At 39.8% G+C, this 13,116-nt stretch overlaps 1 protein-coding gene across 3 annotated transcripts; it reads right to left on the reverse strand.

Annotated features, from left to right (window-relative positions):
- Positions 1 to 26: 26 nt before the first annotated feature.
- On the reverse strand, positions 27 to 11,141 carry dna2 (DNA replication helicase/nuclease 2). 3 transcript variants are annotated; one of them, XM_087837046.1, is made up of 25 exons: positions 10,718 to 11,141; positions 10,481 to 10,546; positions 9,324 to 10,257; positions 8,956 to 9,052; positions 8,467 to 8,616; positions 8,029 to 8,212; positions 7,622 to 7,770; positions 7,246 to 7,368; positions 6,722 to 6,959; positions 6,518 to 6,632; positions 6,211 to 6,367; positions 5,885 to 6,073; positions 5,330 to 5,572; positions 5,116 to 5,229; positions 4,878 to 4,987; positions 4,527 to 4,636; positions 4,291 to 4,419; positions 4,011 to 4,103; positions 3,667 to 3,860; positions 3,446 to 3,535; positions 2,476 to 2,689; positions 2,129 to 2,218; positions 1,788 to 1,973; positions 1,548 to 1,696; positions 27 to 1,368 (listed from the first exon to the last, which is right to left on the reverse strand). In XM_087837046.1, exons 1-25 carry the CDS (start codon positions 10,745 to 10,747, stop codon positions 1,317 to 1,319), a joined length of 4,206 nt encoding a protein of 1,401 aa, XP_087693172.1. In that variant the 5' UTR covers positions 10,748 to 11,141; the 3' UTR covers positions 27 to 1,316. The 3 variants fall into 3 exon arrangements, with proteins under 3 accessions (XP_087693172.1, XP_087693169.1, XP_087693166.1); XM_087837043.1 differs by having other exon boundaries at positions 6,722 to 6,962; XM_087837040.1 differs by lacking the exon at positions 27 to 1,368 and having other exon boundaries at positions 1,475 to 1,696; positions 6,722 to 6,962.
- Positions 11,142 to 13,116: the final 1,975 nt, after the last annotated feature.

The raw sequence follows: 13,116 nt of genomic DNA on the forward strand, positions 1-13,116 counted from the left end.
ACAAACATACTGTAGGCTTTGTTAGGATTTCTATAATTTATTCATAACATTACAGCAAAAAAATTACAACCAAAAGATTTTAAAATGGGAAAAACAGAAACACAAGAACAAAGCAGGTAAAATCAGAAGAGTCACAGTTAGTCTTGAGGTTGGGAGAATTTTTCACATTTGCTGCTTAATAATGAATGGGGTTCAATAAAATTAAGTACAGCTGATATGGATTAAACTAGTAAAAATGATACTGTGCAGATTCGTTTTGATCCTAAATACATGCTAATAATAATAATACATATAATACATATTCCTGAAACTAAAAGTCATGTTTTTTTTGTATCATCTGTTCCTGCACAGATGTAGTTCTGCCGATCTGACTCATACAGGTTTTTACTGAGAAAACAATGGAATAAACGTAGTTTTTCTAGCTGCAGACAAGTGTAGTGACTCCCACTGATATAGTTAAGTTCTTTTAAAGTTAACATTTCTGGTTAAATACTATAGCTCTATCATAGGAAACAGGGAATGATACTATACCTCTAAAAAGGTAGAGCTGGAGGATGTTATCTTTTGTCACATACAGACGACGATGGATGTTGTCATATGGCTTTTTAGTTTGTTTTATGCTAAAGACCGAGCTAGTTTCACACTGACAGACGTATGAGCTTATCTGGCTGTGAAAGCTGTCCCCACCCTTTCACAGCAGGAAGTTTTCTATGCTTTAAGTACCAAAAGTCAAACCTAAAATGTTCTCAGTGTTGAGATTGAGGTATCTGATGAAAAGTATTTGAACATTCTGACAAAACAGAGGTTTATGGATCACATTTTAAACTATCATAGTGTCACGCCAACATATTTTAACTGTAAGACCAACTTAAAGATTCAGTACAATTATGTATGCAGCCCTTTCAGCTGGTCCCTGTCTCAGCACCTTCTTTCATACCACTCACAATAACGGAAACCTTTAAAACTGCAGTGCTTTAAAAGTGTCGAATTAAAAACTGGCCAATGCACGAGCCCGGCCAGGTGGCTATCTATTGATCTACAAAAATATACAAGAAAAGATTCAGAATTTCACACAAACCGGAAAATCAACATTGTCAGTAGCACTCATAACATTGTTCGTTTAGTTGAGGTGTTATTTCTAATACTGCAGACCGTTTGATCTTCAAGAGACTTCAAGTATTTGGTTTTAAAAAGAGACATTCTGCCTCTTCTAGGTCATTTAGATCTCTGCACAGTTGAGGTGAATGATAACCATGTGCTACTCCACTGAGACATACACACAAGCTGATACACCTTCATGGCCTCTTAGGCTTCTCTCACAGGTCCATGCTGGGTAAGGCCTTGTGGGCAGCTGATGGGAGCTGGATAATGTGAAGTAAGAGTTTAGGAAAAGAGACAGAAGTCAAAGAGAAACTGTGGGAACATTGGTGGTCTGCTGTTAAACACAAATCACTACAATTATTTATAACAGTGTTCAGATTAAAGTCCAATTTCTACTGAAAATAAAGGAAGGGTTAGCGGTAGAACCAAAACCAATTTTAAAGGATATCATGTTCTCCTGTTGAAGATGGTTGAGAAGTTTCTCCACTGGTGTGTAGCGTCTTAGCGTTGTGGCTGAGCCCACCATCAGCAGCTTGTGTTTGGCACGGGTAATGGCTACATTCAGGCGACGCCAGTCCTTTAACAACTCTCCTAACTTTAAATAGACATGGAAGAAAGACTCTGGTCGGGTTTCTATTCACTCGCTTAGATGAGAAAAAAAAGGCGATGAAAAGAGAAGTACTTACGTTTCCTTCCTCTGCCGTGCTCCTGACAAAAGAAAGAATAATCAGACTTTTGTCCCGTCCTTGGTATCTATCCACTGTGTTCACCTCCACACCAGTGAATGCAGGCGACTGCAGCAGAGCCAGAATTGTCTTTAACTGCTGCCTGTAGGGGGCGATAACACCAATATCGCTGGGCTTACACCCTGCCTGAAAACAAAAAGAATAAACACAGATTAAAATGAGTACCAACTACCAATAATTGATATAACTTTTAAACTATCTATTATTAATTATGGGGGATTGTATTAAAATAGGTAATTCATTATGTCTTAAGTAGCTCATAAACTTGGAGACTGGTGTACTTTTATGAGAAGTGAAAGCAGAGTGTGTATGAGGGCAGCTTCGGTGTGATTGCTTATTCCTCCTTGTTCCACTGATTCTAGTGCAGGCACCTGAAATGAACCAGTAGAGATGAAGAAAATCAAACATCTTTCCACACACACCAGGTCTGTCAGACGTGAATAAACTAAACCAACTTAAAAACTTAAAACTTAAAAAAAACTTAAAAAAAAAAAAAGTGTCTCACACAATAACCCAATCTTATTTTAATTACTTTTTTCCAGTTAGTGTACCTGCTTTATTTTATGTTTACAACCTCAACACAATTCAAATTATAAAATGTTTGAAGTGTACGCTTTACTGTACTAACCATCGAGCAGTCCAGGAAGCAAACAGGATTGCTCGGCAACAGTGTAGACTGTATCCACGACAGGTCATGCTGGGGATGAGCCTCAGAGTACAAACTCAGCTCGGACTGGACAGACAGCAGAAAGGGCAGGGTGAGCAGCGCTGCGGCTGTCCTCTCTGAGCCACACTCCAGCCGGCCTTCGTACATCAGAGAGTTACTGAGAGACATGATCTGCCTAAAAAGATAAGAGACACACACGGATGTCATGGTCTGGATATACCTGTGGCTGTCACGAAGATTATAATCAACAAAAAACGAAACTTGTCAAAACAAACAAAAACCAGCCAAACAAAAACATGAAGGCAAATAATTTTGTGAACTTGGAAAATGAAATTAAAAAAATAAATGGAGGAAAAATCCTTAGGTGTGGTGTGTGTTATGGTAAAAATAATGTCTTACATCTTGCCTGATGTGGCATTAATGGATGTGTTTATTGAGACTGAGTCACTGCTTTCTAATAATTCAGTTATACAATTCATTTATTGAAATATCTGTGTTGATTTTTTCTAAATTTTGCATCTCACATATCTTCTTTATACAATAATAATTAAAGCCACTAATACCTAAACTAATAAAAACTCAACTAAACATTTTCAAATAATAAAAACACTGGCGACCTAAGGTATCAATTTCAAAATCTTGTCACCTTATTCTTAAGTTAACACATCCACAAACCTGGGTGTCCACACAACACCCCATCAGTATTTCACGGCTGAGGGGTGGCAATAATTAGCTAATGAATCATGCTGACTCATTAATAAAATCCAGCTGGATTATTTATTGTACGTGACCGATTATCACTTAGTGACATGGAAACAAAAACAAAAACAAAAACAAAAAAAAAAAAGAGCAGCGTGGGTTTAAAGGCTCTGCTTAGATTTCAGAAGACCAGATTAACAAATCATGCAGTGTTATGCTGGATGTAGATTACCTGTTCATTCGATACTGTACGTTGAGTTGTACCACTGCTTCACTATGCAGCTCTAGTCGCTTAAATAAACTCTCATCCATCCCAAGCGACCTAAAGGACCAAAAAAACCCAAATAAATAAAACATTCTCACTCAACCCAACAGATTCCCTAAATGCTGAATCTTCTCTGAGCAGTGACCCTGTAAATGAGCTGTATGTTATTATGGAAACAGATATTTGACCTGGCTTCATGGTTTTGCACTATTGGTGGGAGCTGTTGATGGTCTCCAACAAGGACAAATCTCTTGGCGTAGAACAAAGGTCCCAGGCAGATAGGCTGGCTGATCTGTGACGCCTCATCCACAATGCAGAAATCAAAGCGGCGTCGAGTAAAAATAGGATGCTTGATGCCCATACAAGTAGTTGCCACTATCAGCTGGAAAGATAGAAGAACAGCAAGGCTTGGCTAACCATACGACAAAAAACGCAAAACAAAAAAACAAGTCTGAAAGGATAATGCAATCATGATGGCAGTTTATTTAAAATCAGTGAATGTTGCACTTGTTTCCAAAAACTAACTCCTCACTTCTTTGTTATAAAGCTGTTCCAGGTCTGAAAGAGTGTGAACCCCTTTCTTCCTCACACTTTCTTCTGTGTATGACAGGATGTCTGGATGAACCTGCAGAGAACCAAAAAATAAACCAGTTTTATTACCACATAAAGTTATTAAATGTTATCGACATTAAGTTTTAGTGCAAATATGAGAAACTGAATCAACTTTACTTAACAGCACAAATCAGTACAAATAGAACGTTTATTGCAGTATAAAGAAATGTGGACATCTAACACTGTCAAAGATATCGCACCTTCTGTCCCTGACCCAGACGCAGAAAACCAACTCTGAAACGTTTAAGCTTCAGAAGGATGTTATCAACAGCAGAGTGGGTGTAGCTGGTCAGCAACACACTAAAACCACAAGCATGCAGGATACGAACCTAAGAAGAAAAGTGAGGAGGACACAAGGACCAAGGTCACAGTTGGTGTTACAGCACACACAAAACGTTGATCTATGGTTAAAATAAGTTAATAGTGTGGTGGTTACCAGGGTGCAGATGGTTGTGGTTTTGCCTGTGCCAGGCATGCCGACTACCAGTGTGTAGTCTTTAGATAACAACACCTTCTTCATGGCCTGTTTCTGGGGTTTGTTGAGACCTACACAGTAACACAAGTTCATTAGTTTTTCAAAGCTTCAAATACTTATGTATGAAACTGAAATTTGAACACCTGTGCAGAGCTGCTAACAATGTGCTTATAAAAACACATTTTTTGAATCCGCTTATTAATAAAAATCTATGTATATGTTTTGATCTACGTCATAGTAGCAAAATGTAAACCAAAACTGAAACTTTAAAAAGGATAAAACAAATAAAAAGCAACATGAAAGATGAGTTACCTTTGAGGATGTCAGCCACGGTGTCCTTAGCCTCCCTGGGCAAAACAGAGCTGAGGTTGGAGATGAACTCTGGAGCTTGAAGGTCGACGACCAGCTCCCTCAGACGATCACTGCACACAGTAAAAAATTCTCATCCATACAAGAAATACCAAGCGTAAAATGTGTGAAGTCATCATTTGTATTAAGTCACCTAAATGTTGTACAATCATAACTTCATATTTCATCTTACTGTACCCACCTGCTCTGAGAGTTTTCCATCAGTTTGGAGAGATTGGTGAGGTGGGTGCTGAAGCCCACCACACCTTCATCCCCATCCAGGCGAAATGTCACACCCCTGAACTTCGACAGGTCCCTTTAAAGCACATTCAACAGTAAAACAGGTGAAAAATCAGGTAGCTGAGCTTATCTGTGTCATCTAAAGACCAGCAACTCACTGCCCCTTTATTCCTAACCTGTCCAGTGTGCAGCTGATTACTGTCTGGCTGACCTCACACAGGTAACCTGTTGCCAAGCCAACAAGGCGACCCTCCAGGTCGCTAACGACAATGCGATCCCTGCTGGAGAGACTGCTGTTGGTCAAACCTTGCTGCGAAGCAACATGACTGCGGTGGAAACGATGAAGGAAAACACCTTCAGACTGAGCTATCACTGGCCCGCTGAGCTGCAGGTTCCCTGCGCAGCTCCCGCTCTTCTCACTGGAAACACAAGCCAAGGTAAAAAAAAAAAAAAAAAGTATTCAGAACTATAACAAGGGAATTTAAGCAAATAATTTTTTTTATGTCTGTTTGCTTTTCCTTCCTCTCTTCGCCCTTATCATGGTCACCCCACATGGTCAACAGATGGCTACCCTCCCAGAGCCTCGTTCTACTTCTCTCACATATAATAGTTTTATTTACAGTGTTCTCATATCGTCACATTTAAAATAAAATATGGTAAACTTTAACTCAACATCTTGATAAAACCAAAGACTCTTAGGATATCTGTTGTTTGAAGGTCTGGCTTCGTACCTTTCCTCAACCGTCTGAAGCCACACACGCTTTCGGCTGTTTCTAGTCTCCATGGTGACAGACTCCAAGCAACAGAGAAGCAGCCAGTGGGAAAAATAGTTAAGATGAGGCAATGTCAGGTGGCCAGTCTCTTGCTGTATAAATTCATGTATGACATCTTCAGTGACTGCAGAGCTGCAATCCACAGCCCTGAAAAGTGAAGGAGATGAAGAAAGAAGGACAGAAGTTGAGGATTTTTATAAAAATTGTGACGCTTGCTTTCCTTCAACACAAGGAAGACAAAAAAAAAAAAAAAAAGGGGGGGGGGGGGGGGGGGGGAGGCTTACCTCTCATATAAGGCACAGTTTCTCTTTTGAGGACAGTACTGGCAGGTTTGTCTGTTGGTCAGTATGTCCGGCAGCCTGGAGAGGCAGCTTCGCTCAGCCTCTTTCTCCACACAGTTGTGAATGTGATGCACCAAAGTGTTCCTTAGCTTCAGCAGCTCTGCCATGAACCAAGAGGTTTAACAATAAATGTGATAATTTGATATTTTCTTTGCAAAACGCATAATTATTCCAAGTTTCCCTACTTTTGAATCTTTTCATGTGAATTTTGCTCAGGTTGGTTGCTACATGAAGCGTCAACATACAGTACCTCTGCGGTCCATGTGGCTGGGTGCTACAGGGTGCATGTTGCCAGTCTTAAGGTAAAGTAGAAAGCCGGCCTCAGGACTGTATCTCTCCGAGGTCATCAAAGTGTACAGAATCACCTGCACACAGAAACACACCTTAGCCTGATTAAAACGGCTTTTTTCATCTGAATCTACTGGTCTGCATATCAGTGTCTATGCCAAATAACCTGACTGCGATGCTCTATTGAGTTTGACTCCCTGCCAGTTTTCAGCTCCAGAGGGATGGTCTTTTCTTCTGGAATTCTGTGAAAGCCATTTCGCGGTCTTTGGATTCGAACCCGGGCCGTCACATCAATTTTTCCTTTCAGCCCAAACCTCGGAGACCAAACGTTCTCCTCTATGTCTGCCAGCTCTGTAATAGTAGCGACAGCTCCCAAGTCCTGACACCTACTTGGAGCTCCGCCACTGCTAGAAGGCAGAGATGCACAAATAATCAGCATTAAAAAAAAAGTGTTGACTGGTGTTAGGCAAGTATTTAAGTCAAATCAGCCATTTTGAAATAAATAGGTAAACAAAAGTGTTAATGAAGTGTCTATTCTACTTAGGCACGGGCATAGTAACCCCTGTACCTTCTTCTTTTTTTTTTTTTAAATGTCTGCTATCACTTTTTAAACTATGGTTAACTTTACACTGAGCATTAGGTTTATTCCTGCATTGCTGATAACATTTGTGTCTGTGTATGCATACATACATTTTAAGGCTTATGGCTTTAGGTGTTTGAGAGTTGAGGTATTCCTTTGCCCAGTGTTCCAGTGAGGGGAGATAATCATGCAGCTCCTGCTTCATCTCTTCCTGAGTTACACCCAAACTGTACCTACGAACACGTGCATGACAAAAACAAAGAAGGAACATAAAGCAAACATGCAAAATGTCACACGATTAGTGAATTTTTAACCCGTCCCTGCAGTGAAAAAGAAATGTCATGTGCTCAAACTGACATGGTTATACAGCATTTCCATTTCCATATAGGGGAAAAATGCATCCTGAAAATGAAAGCTGAATAACTACCCAACAACTATTCAAACAATCAAATATTGGGCTACAGTGCTAGCAGTCTAACCACTTACATATCTCCCAGATATCGAGGACTGTGCAAAGCCTCATCAGCGAGCTTAGATAGCGTCTCCAAAGAAAAATCTTTAGCTGTAGCTGCTCTTTGGAAGACTTCATGGACCATGGTGCCGTTAAGCATTTGCTTGCTGCCACCATCAAAACTCTGCATAAACATAAAACAGAAACATAGTGAAGTACATGTGTTCAAAGCAGGATGAACACTATGCACTAAAATCTATTTTCTAACTGTGGTCTTTGAAACAACAAAAAAACCTCACTTAATAATAAATTATTTTAGTGATACTGCATTTTTTATTTTAAAAGAAAAAAAGTGGCTATTTTGTTAGTGATTAATATGAGTGTCCATCACACCATAATCACTAACACATAAAGAATGTAAGAAAAAAGTAGAGCCTTTTACCTTGAACATATCTCCCAGCACCGCACGCCTCATGCAGCGGATGGAGCTGGAGATGCTGGTACCTGAGATGAGGCTATCAGGGAGTAAAACCAGAAAGCCCTGCTCCCTGTCCACTAACCAGGATCCACCATCAGAGCGGCCCTCCAGATGCACCACATCACCAGGACGAACAGGTGTCATCTCCCTGGGAACACCCAAGGAAAAATCTTTTTAAATTAATTAGAAAGAGAGTGAAGTGAATAATGATGCAAGAGTGTACAATTACACTATTCTTCAATGATCATGGACTGTATAAATGTAACAAGTTAAAATCCACAGGAAAACAAACAAACAACACAAATAAAACCACACAGAATAGACAGCAAGTAGTCACATGAATTTCCAGACATACTGATTTAAAAGTGATAAAATGCTGATAATGTCCAAACACATTATTACCATCCATCTCTAAGCAGACACGTCTCGGCTGGATGTAGAAGCTTGGAGCATGAGATGGTCAGCGTTTTGAGGCCAGGTCTCTCTTCAACGTCGATGACCCAGTAACGGTTTTTCGGTCCTCCACAAAGGATTACATGGTCTGGTACTTTCCTGTGAGGGCAGAAGGGACTTTTTATCATAAGTGTTCCCATTTTCCTCAGAAAACATCTGAATGGACTTGATTCAAACATGTTTTAATGAGCAGAAACAAACTGCAGACAGCAGCATCAGTTTCATCAGTTTTAAGTAAAGATGACTGTTGCATCAAACTGTCAAATCCCTGCCTTTTTTAGTAGGTCTGCATAAATACTGATGGCTCTTTTTCATAGGCAATGCTAATTATATCACATTAACATCAAATCCTTCAGCCCAAAATCAGATACTTTGTCCATCAAGGCTTCTTCATCTTTTTTCCCCCTTTCCAAGTCAGCATTTTGGTGTCTTTCTCACCGGGATTTTTTGGTCTTAAGACCTTCGTTATGCTCCATCTGATCTGCAAACCAGCTCTCATCCAGTCGCTCTTCTGTGGGACACGCAGGAGCCATTCCTGTGTTATAAATTGTTTGTTTTTAGTGTTTTAGCATAAAAGGTAAGTAAATAGAAATTCAAATCAAACTACAAGCAAAGACATGGTAAGGTGTATTGTACTATTTTTTTCTGCTCTTTAAGACTACAAGAAGTTCCAACATTTGTAACTCTGGTACAGCCTGGACAGGAGAAAATTTAATTCATTAAAGCATGCTGGGAAGTGCTGTGACACTGCAAAATGGTTGTATTTGGCACAGGAAACTGTGTGAAAATAAGAGAGAAGGTCATACCGCCATTTTGCTCCTGATCCTGTGTTTTTTGGTCTCCATCTCCAACCTTCTTCGAGGTTCTTGTGGTCTCTTTTATGTTTGGGTGAACCTCTCTCTCCTTTGAACCTCTGTGCAGTGCAGGTGTGATAGCTTGAGCACTGGTTTCATGCACAAGTGCATTAGGAGTGTCCTTTTCCACACTAGTGTGCAGCTTTCTGCTGGCTTTGGCCTCAGCTGCTGTCTGCTCCGTTATCAAAGTAAAACCAGAATCTTGCTCATTGTGTTCTTGCTGAGGTTTCTTCTCTTGGCCCAAAGAGAGGGAAGACACAGACTGCACTGATATTATTGCGCTTCTACCATCATTTAAGATCAATTCAGTGCCTTGACTGTGACCCACAGATCTGTCATAACAACCTGCTAAACGTTCAGTGGGTAAGGAGGGTGTTTTCTCTGGCTCAGTTATAGAATTTCTTTCTTTCAGGCTTCTGCTCATAATCACTGCTCCTGTGGTCAATGGGCTGGTAGTTCTTGGTCTCTTGGCATCATGTGACTCTTCAGGAGGGCTGAACAGCCTTTTCATGGAGCCAGACGTTCTATCTTCCCTCTTGGCTTTTCCTCCATCCTTAGCCATTACTCTCCGTAAATTTGGCCCTTTGGAGCGGGGACTGCGACAGACAGGAGACAGCTGGCCGAGGTTTGCCAGGCACACCTCCTTCCTGCTGAGGTCCTTCTTAAAGGAGGGAGAGCAGGTATGCCTGATTTGACTGTTTGGCGTCTCAGGCACAGAGAGTAGAAGATCTGGTGAGGAGGGAAGGCGGTTTTCAAGGTCCCCAAGGACACTCCTCTTTAATGGGGAATGGACTCTGAACAGAGAGCTTTCACCATCTTTGACTGGAGGCTCAGTCTTGGGCTGGACCGCAGCCGTGGTGGATACTTTTGTGGAAGTTGGGAAGACCTACAAGCAAAACACTCAATGAGTAATTTAATACACATCTTATACTGCACATCCTATATTAGTTCTTAAAATATTTGACTGAACAGTATATGAATGGAATTACGTGACCATTATGAACAGATTACTAGTAAGTATCATCGTTCTTAATGACCAATAAGGACAACAATTGGTGATATTAATATATCATCTGTGGTAAGACCTAAACGAAACAGGACAGTGATACCTTTAGGTTCTGGGAGGAAAAGAAGGCAGAGATGTTCTTCTGCCCCCCAGGTAAGCCTCGGAGAACCTGAAAGAAACCACAATGACACCCTTCACATTGGTGAACCAAACAAACAACAACAAAAAGCGCAACAACATAAACACGACACTGTGGAGCTGTGGACGACTGGTGATGCAGCAGCACTAAACCAGGTGTCACAATTAACAGTGACTCGTTATTACCATGACAACAACCCACCTCGGCTTTCTTCATTTTCATCCTTTTCATGGCGACAGTTTAAACAGCAGCCAGGAGTGTGAACGCAGCTGCTTCAGGGCGCTTCTTTAATGAGCTGGTAGTTATCCTGTTGTCAGGAGCAGCCTAACCCCAGCAGCCACCGTCACAGTTCCCAGAAGACCGCTCGTTTCATTTAATTTCGACCGACTCTGCATCTCCACCACACCGACATGAATCACTAATGTCCCGGTCACAGTTAACCGTATTGCTCCATTTTTTTTAAAGAAACTACGATGCTGGTTCAGCGCGGTCATTCGTTTTGTCTGTCCGCTATTGAGGTTGTTTAAAAGTCCTGCGCGCCAACTTTCAGTTTCGCGGAACGGAAATTACATCTACGCAGTTCCGCTAAAGAAAAGAAAACAACTTTTCGCGGAACTGGAAGTAAAGTTTCATGCTGCCCCCCAACGGTTAACAGCCATACATGAATGGCAAAAATAAAAAAAATCGAATGTTTGTTTTACGTGAATTATTCTTTTATTTAATTTTATTAGATATGAAATAAAAATTACACTGCAAGAGATATGTATTTATTTTCCCAGGAATTAGTATCAGGGTGAATTTGCTTTAAACTTCAACATACAGTATCTGTCAGCTTTTTATCGACTTTATATTTTTATTTACGTTCTGTTTTTTTTTTTAAACAAACCTTCTTTTGGTTGCTCCTTTTAGGGAAGGGATGGCAAACTCGTTTTATATTGTGAGCCGCATACAGCCCACTTTGACCTTAAGCGAGCAGAACCAGTGAAAATGCCATTTCTGACGGTGTAAAGACATTAAACTAACATTTAACATAACATAAAACTCGATATAAGAAGAGTAACAGTATGTCTTAGTGTTTCTATATGATAAAGAAATGCTGCTGAAAATTCTGGTGGCTCATTGCCCAGACTGTCCTCTAAATATAAAGCAGAAAGTCTTTTTTTCATTCACATAAAGTTTCTAATTTTTATTTTACTGTGGCCATTGTCATTTAATTGTGTATCTATTATTTTATTAGTGTAGTGTGAATGGTCTTGAGAGAGGTCTTTATCAGCAGGACTATAAATACAGGTAAAAGTCCAAAATTGCCCTTCTTCACATTTTCCATAGCTGCCCAGTGGATTGGACTGGGTTTTTCTTTTAAATTTATTGCACATTTGAATGTTTGAATAACTGAGTAATTGTAAAGAGCAGCTACTACAACATGTTATTTTATCAGAGAAGAAACAAAATTCTGATTTAATGATGCAGACATACATTTAAATCTTGTTGTACTCTTTTGAATCAGTCATCATCATTTAGTACACCAGCTGACTTTGTTTTACCGAAGTGTCTGAAGTCTTTGTGTAAAATCTCACCTTTGACATCTAAATATTTTTAAATATTTGCGCTACATTTCAGCTTCTACAACGCAACATTATGTTGCCCAAAATATATAATATAAAAAGGGTGATGGGAGGATCACGAATAGGACAATGAATCATTTTCTTCAAGGTGTAAATAGCAACTACTCAAAATGTAAAGTTCAGCAGTCATAGGAAAAGATAGCAGAAAGTTCAGAAGTGGATGCTTTCTGCAATAAAATAAACGAATTAAGATAAATCATATAAATCAATGAAGGTATTTTAGCAGAAAATGAGCTTTGTTTCAGGTTGACAGGAGCTTTAGGAAATCCACATAGCTATGCTGTTTGGATTTAATACACTTCACTCACCTTATTTCCATATGCAGACTGGGAGGTATATCAAAGCATGTGTTGTTTTTCATGTGTTTAAAAAAAAATAAATAGAAATGTTAAAGAAAACTATCTCAGGTGCTCTGAGCTGGTGTCATTTCCTGCTCATGTTTGACAGCTCCCGCTCAAATGTGGGATCTGAAATACTTTAAAAGAACCCAATAAAAGCAAATCCGGGCACATTTTGTGCTACTTTGACTTTTGTCGATTGCTCATATAACCTTTGTGACTCATTACATCCATAATAATCCTGGTAATGAATAACTAATTGATAACTACAGTGTGAATACCTCACACAATTAACTTAATTTCACATGCTTGTGATAAATGTCGCATACACAAAGTTATTGTTACCTTGCCTTACATCAAAAACACAAGGTTTTTTTAATAGAAAGAGAAATTAATTAGGTCTCTCTCTCTCTCTCTCACACACACACACACAAACCCGTTCAGCTATTTTAGTGAGGACCTTCAGTGACATAATGGTTTCCCTAGTCCCTTACCCTAACCCTAACCATTAAAAATGAATGCCTAACCATAACCTAATTGTAACCCTGACACTAAAACCACATTTTGAGCCTCAAAACTGCCTTCAAATTTGTGAGGACCGGTGTGTGTGTCCTCACAAGTGACTGTTGGTTCTCAC

This window comes from Neolamprologus brichardi, chromosome 1 (assembly GCF_056152115.1).
Source record: "Neolamprologus brichardi isolate AB-2024 chromosome 1, ASM5615211v1, whole genome shotgun sequence".
Lineage (NCBI taxonomy): Eukaryota > Metazoa > Chordata > Actinopteri > Cichliformes > Cichlidae > Neolamprologus > Neolamprologus brichardi.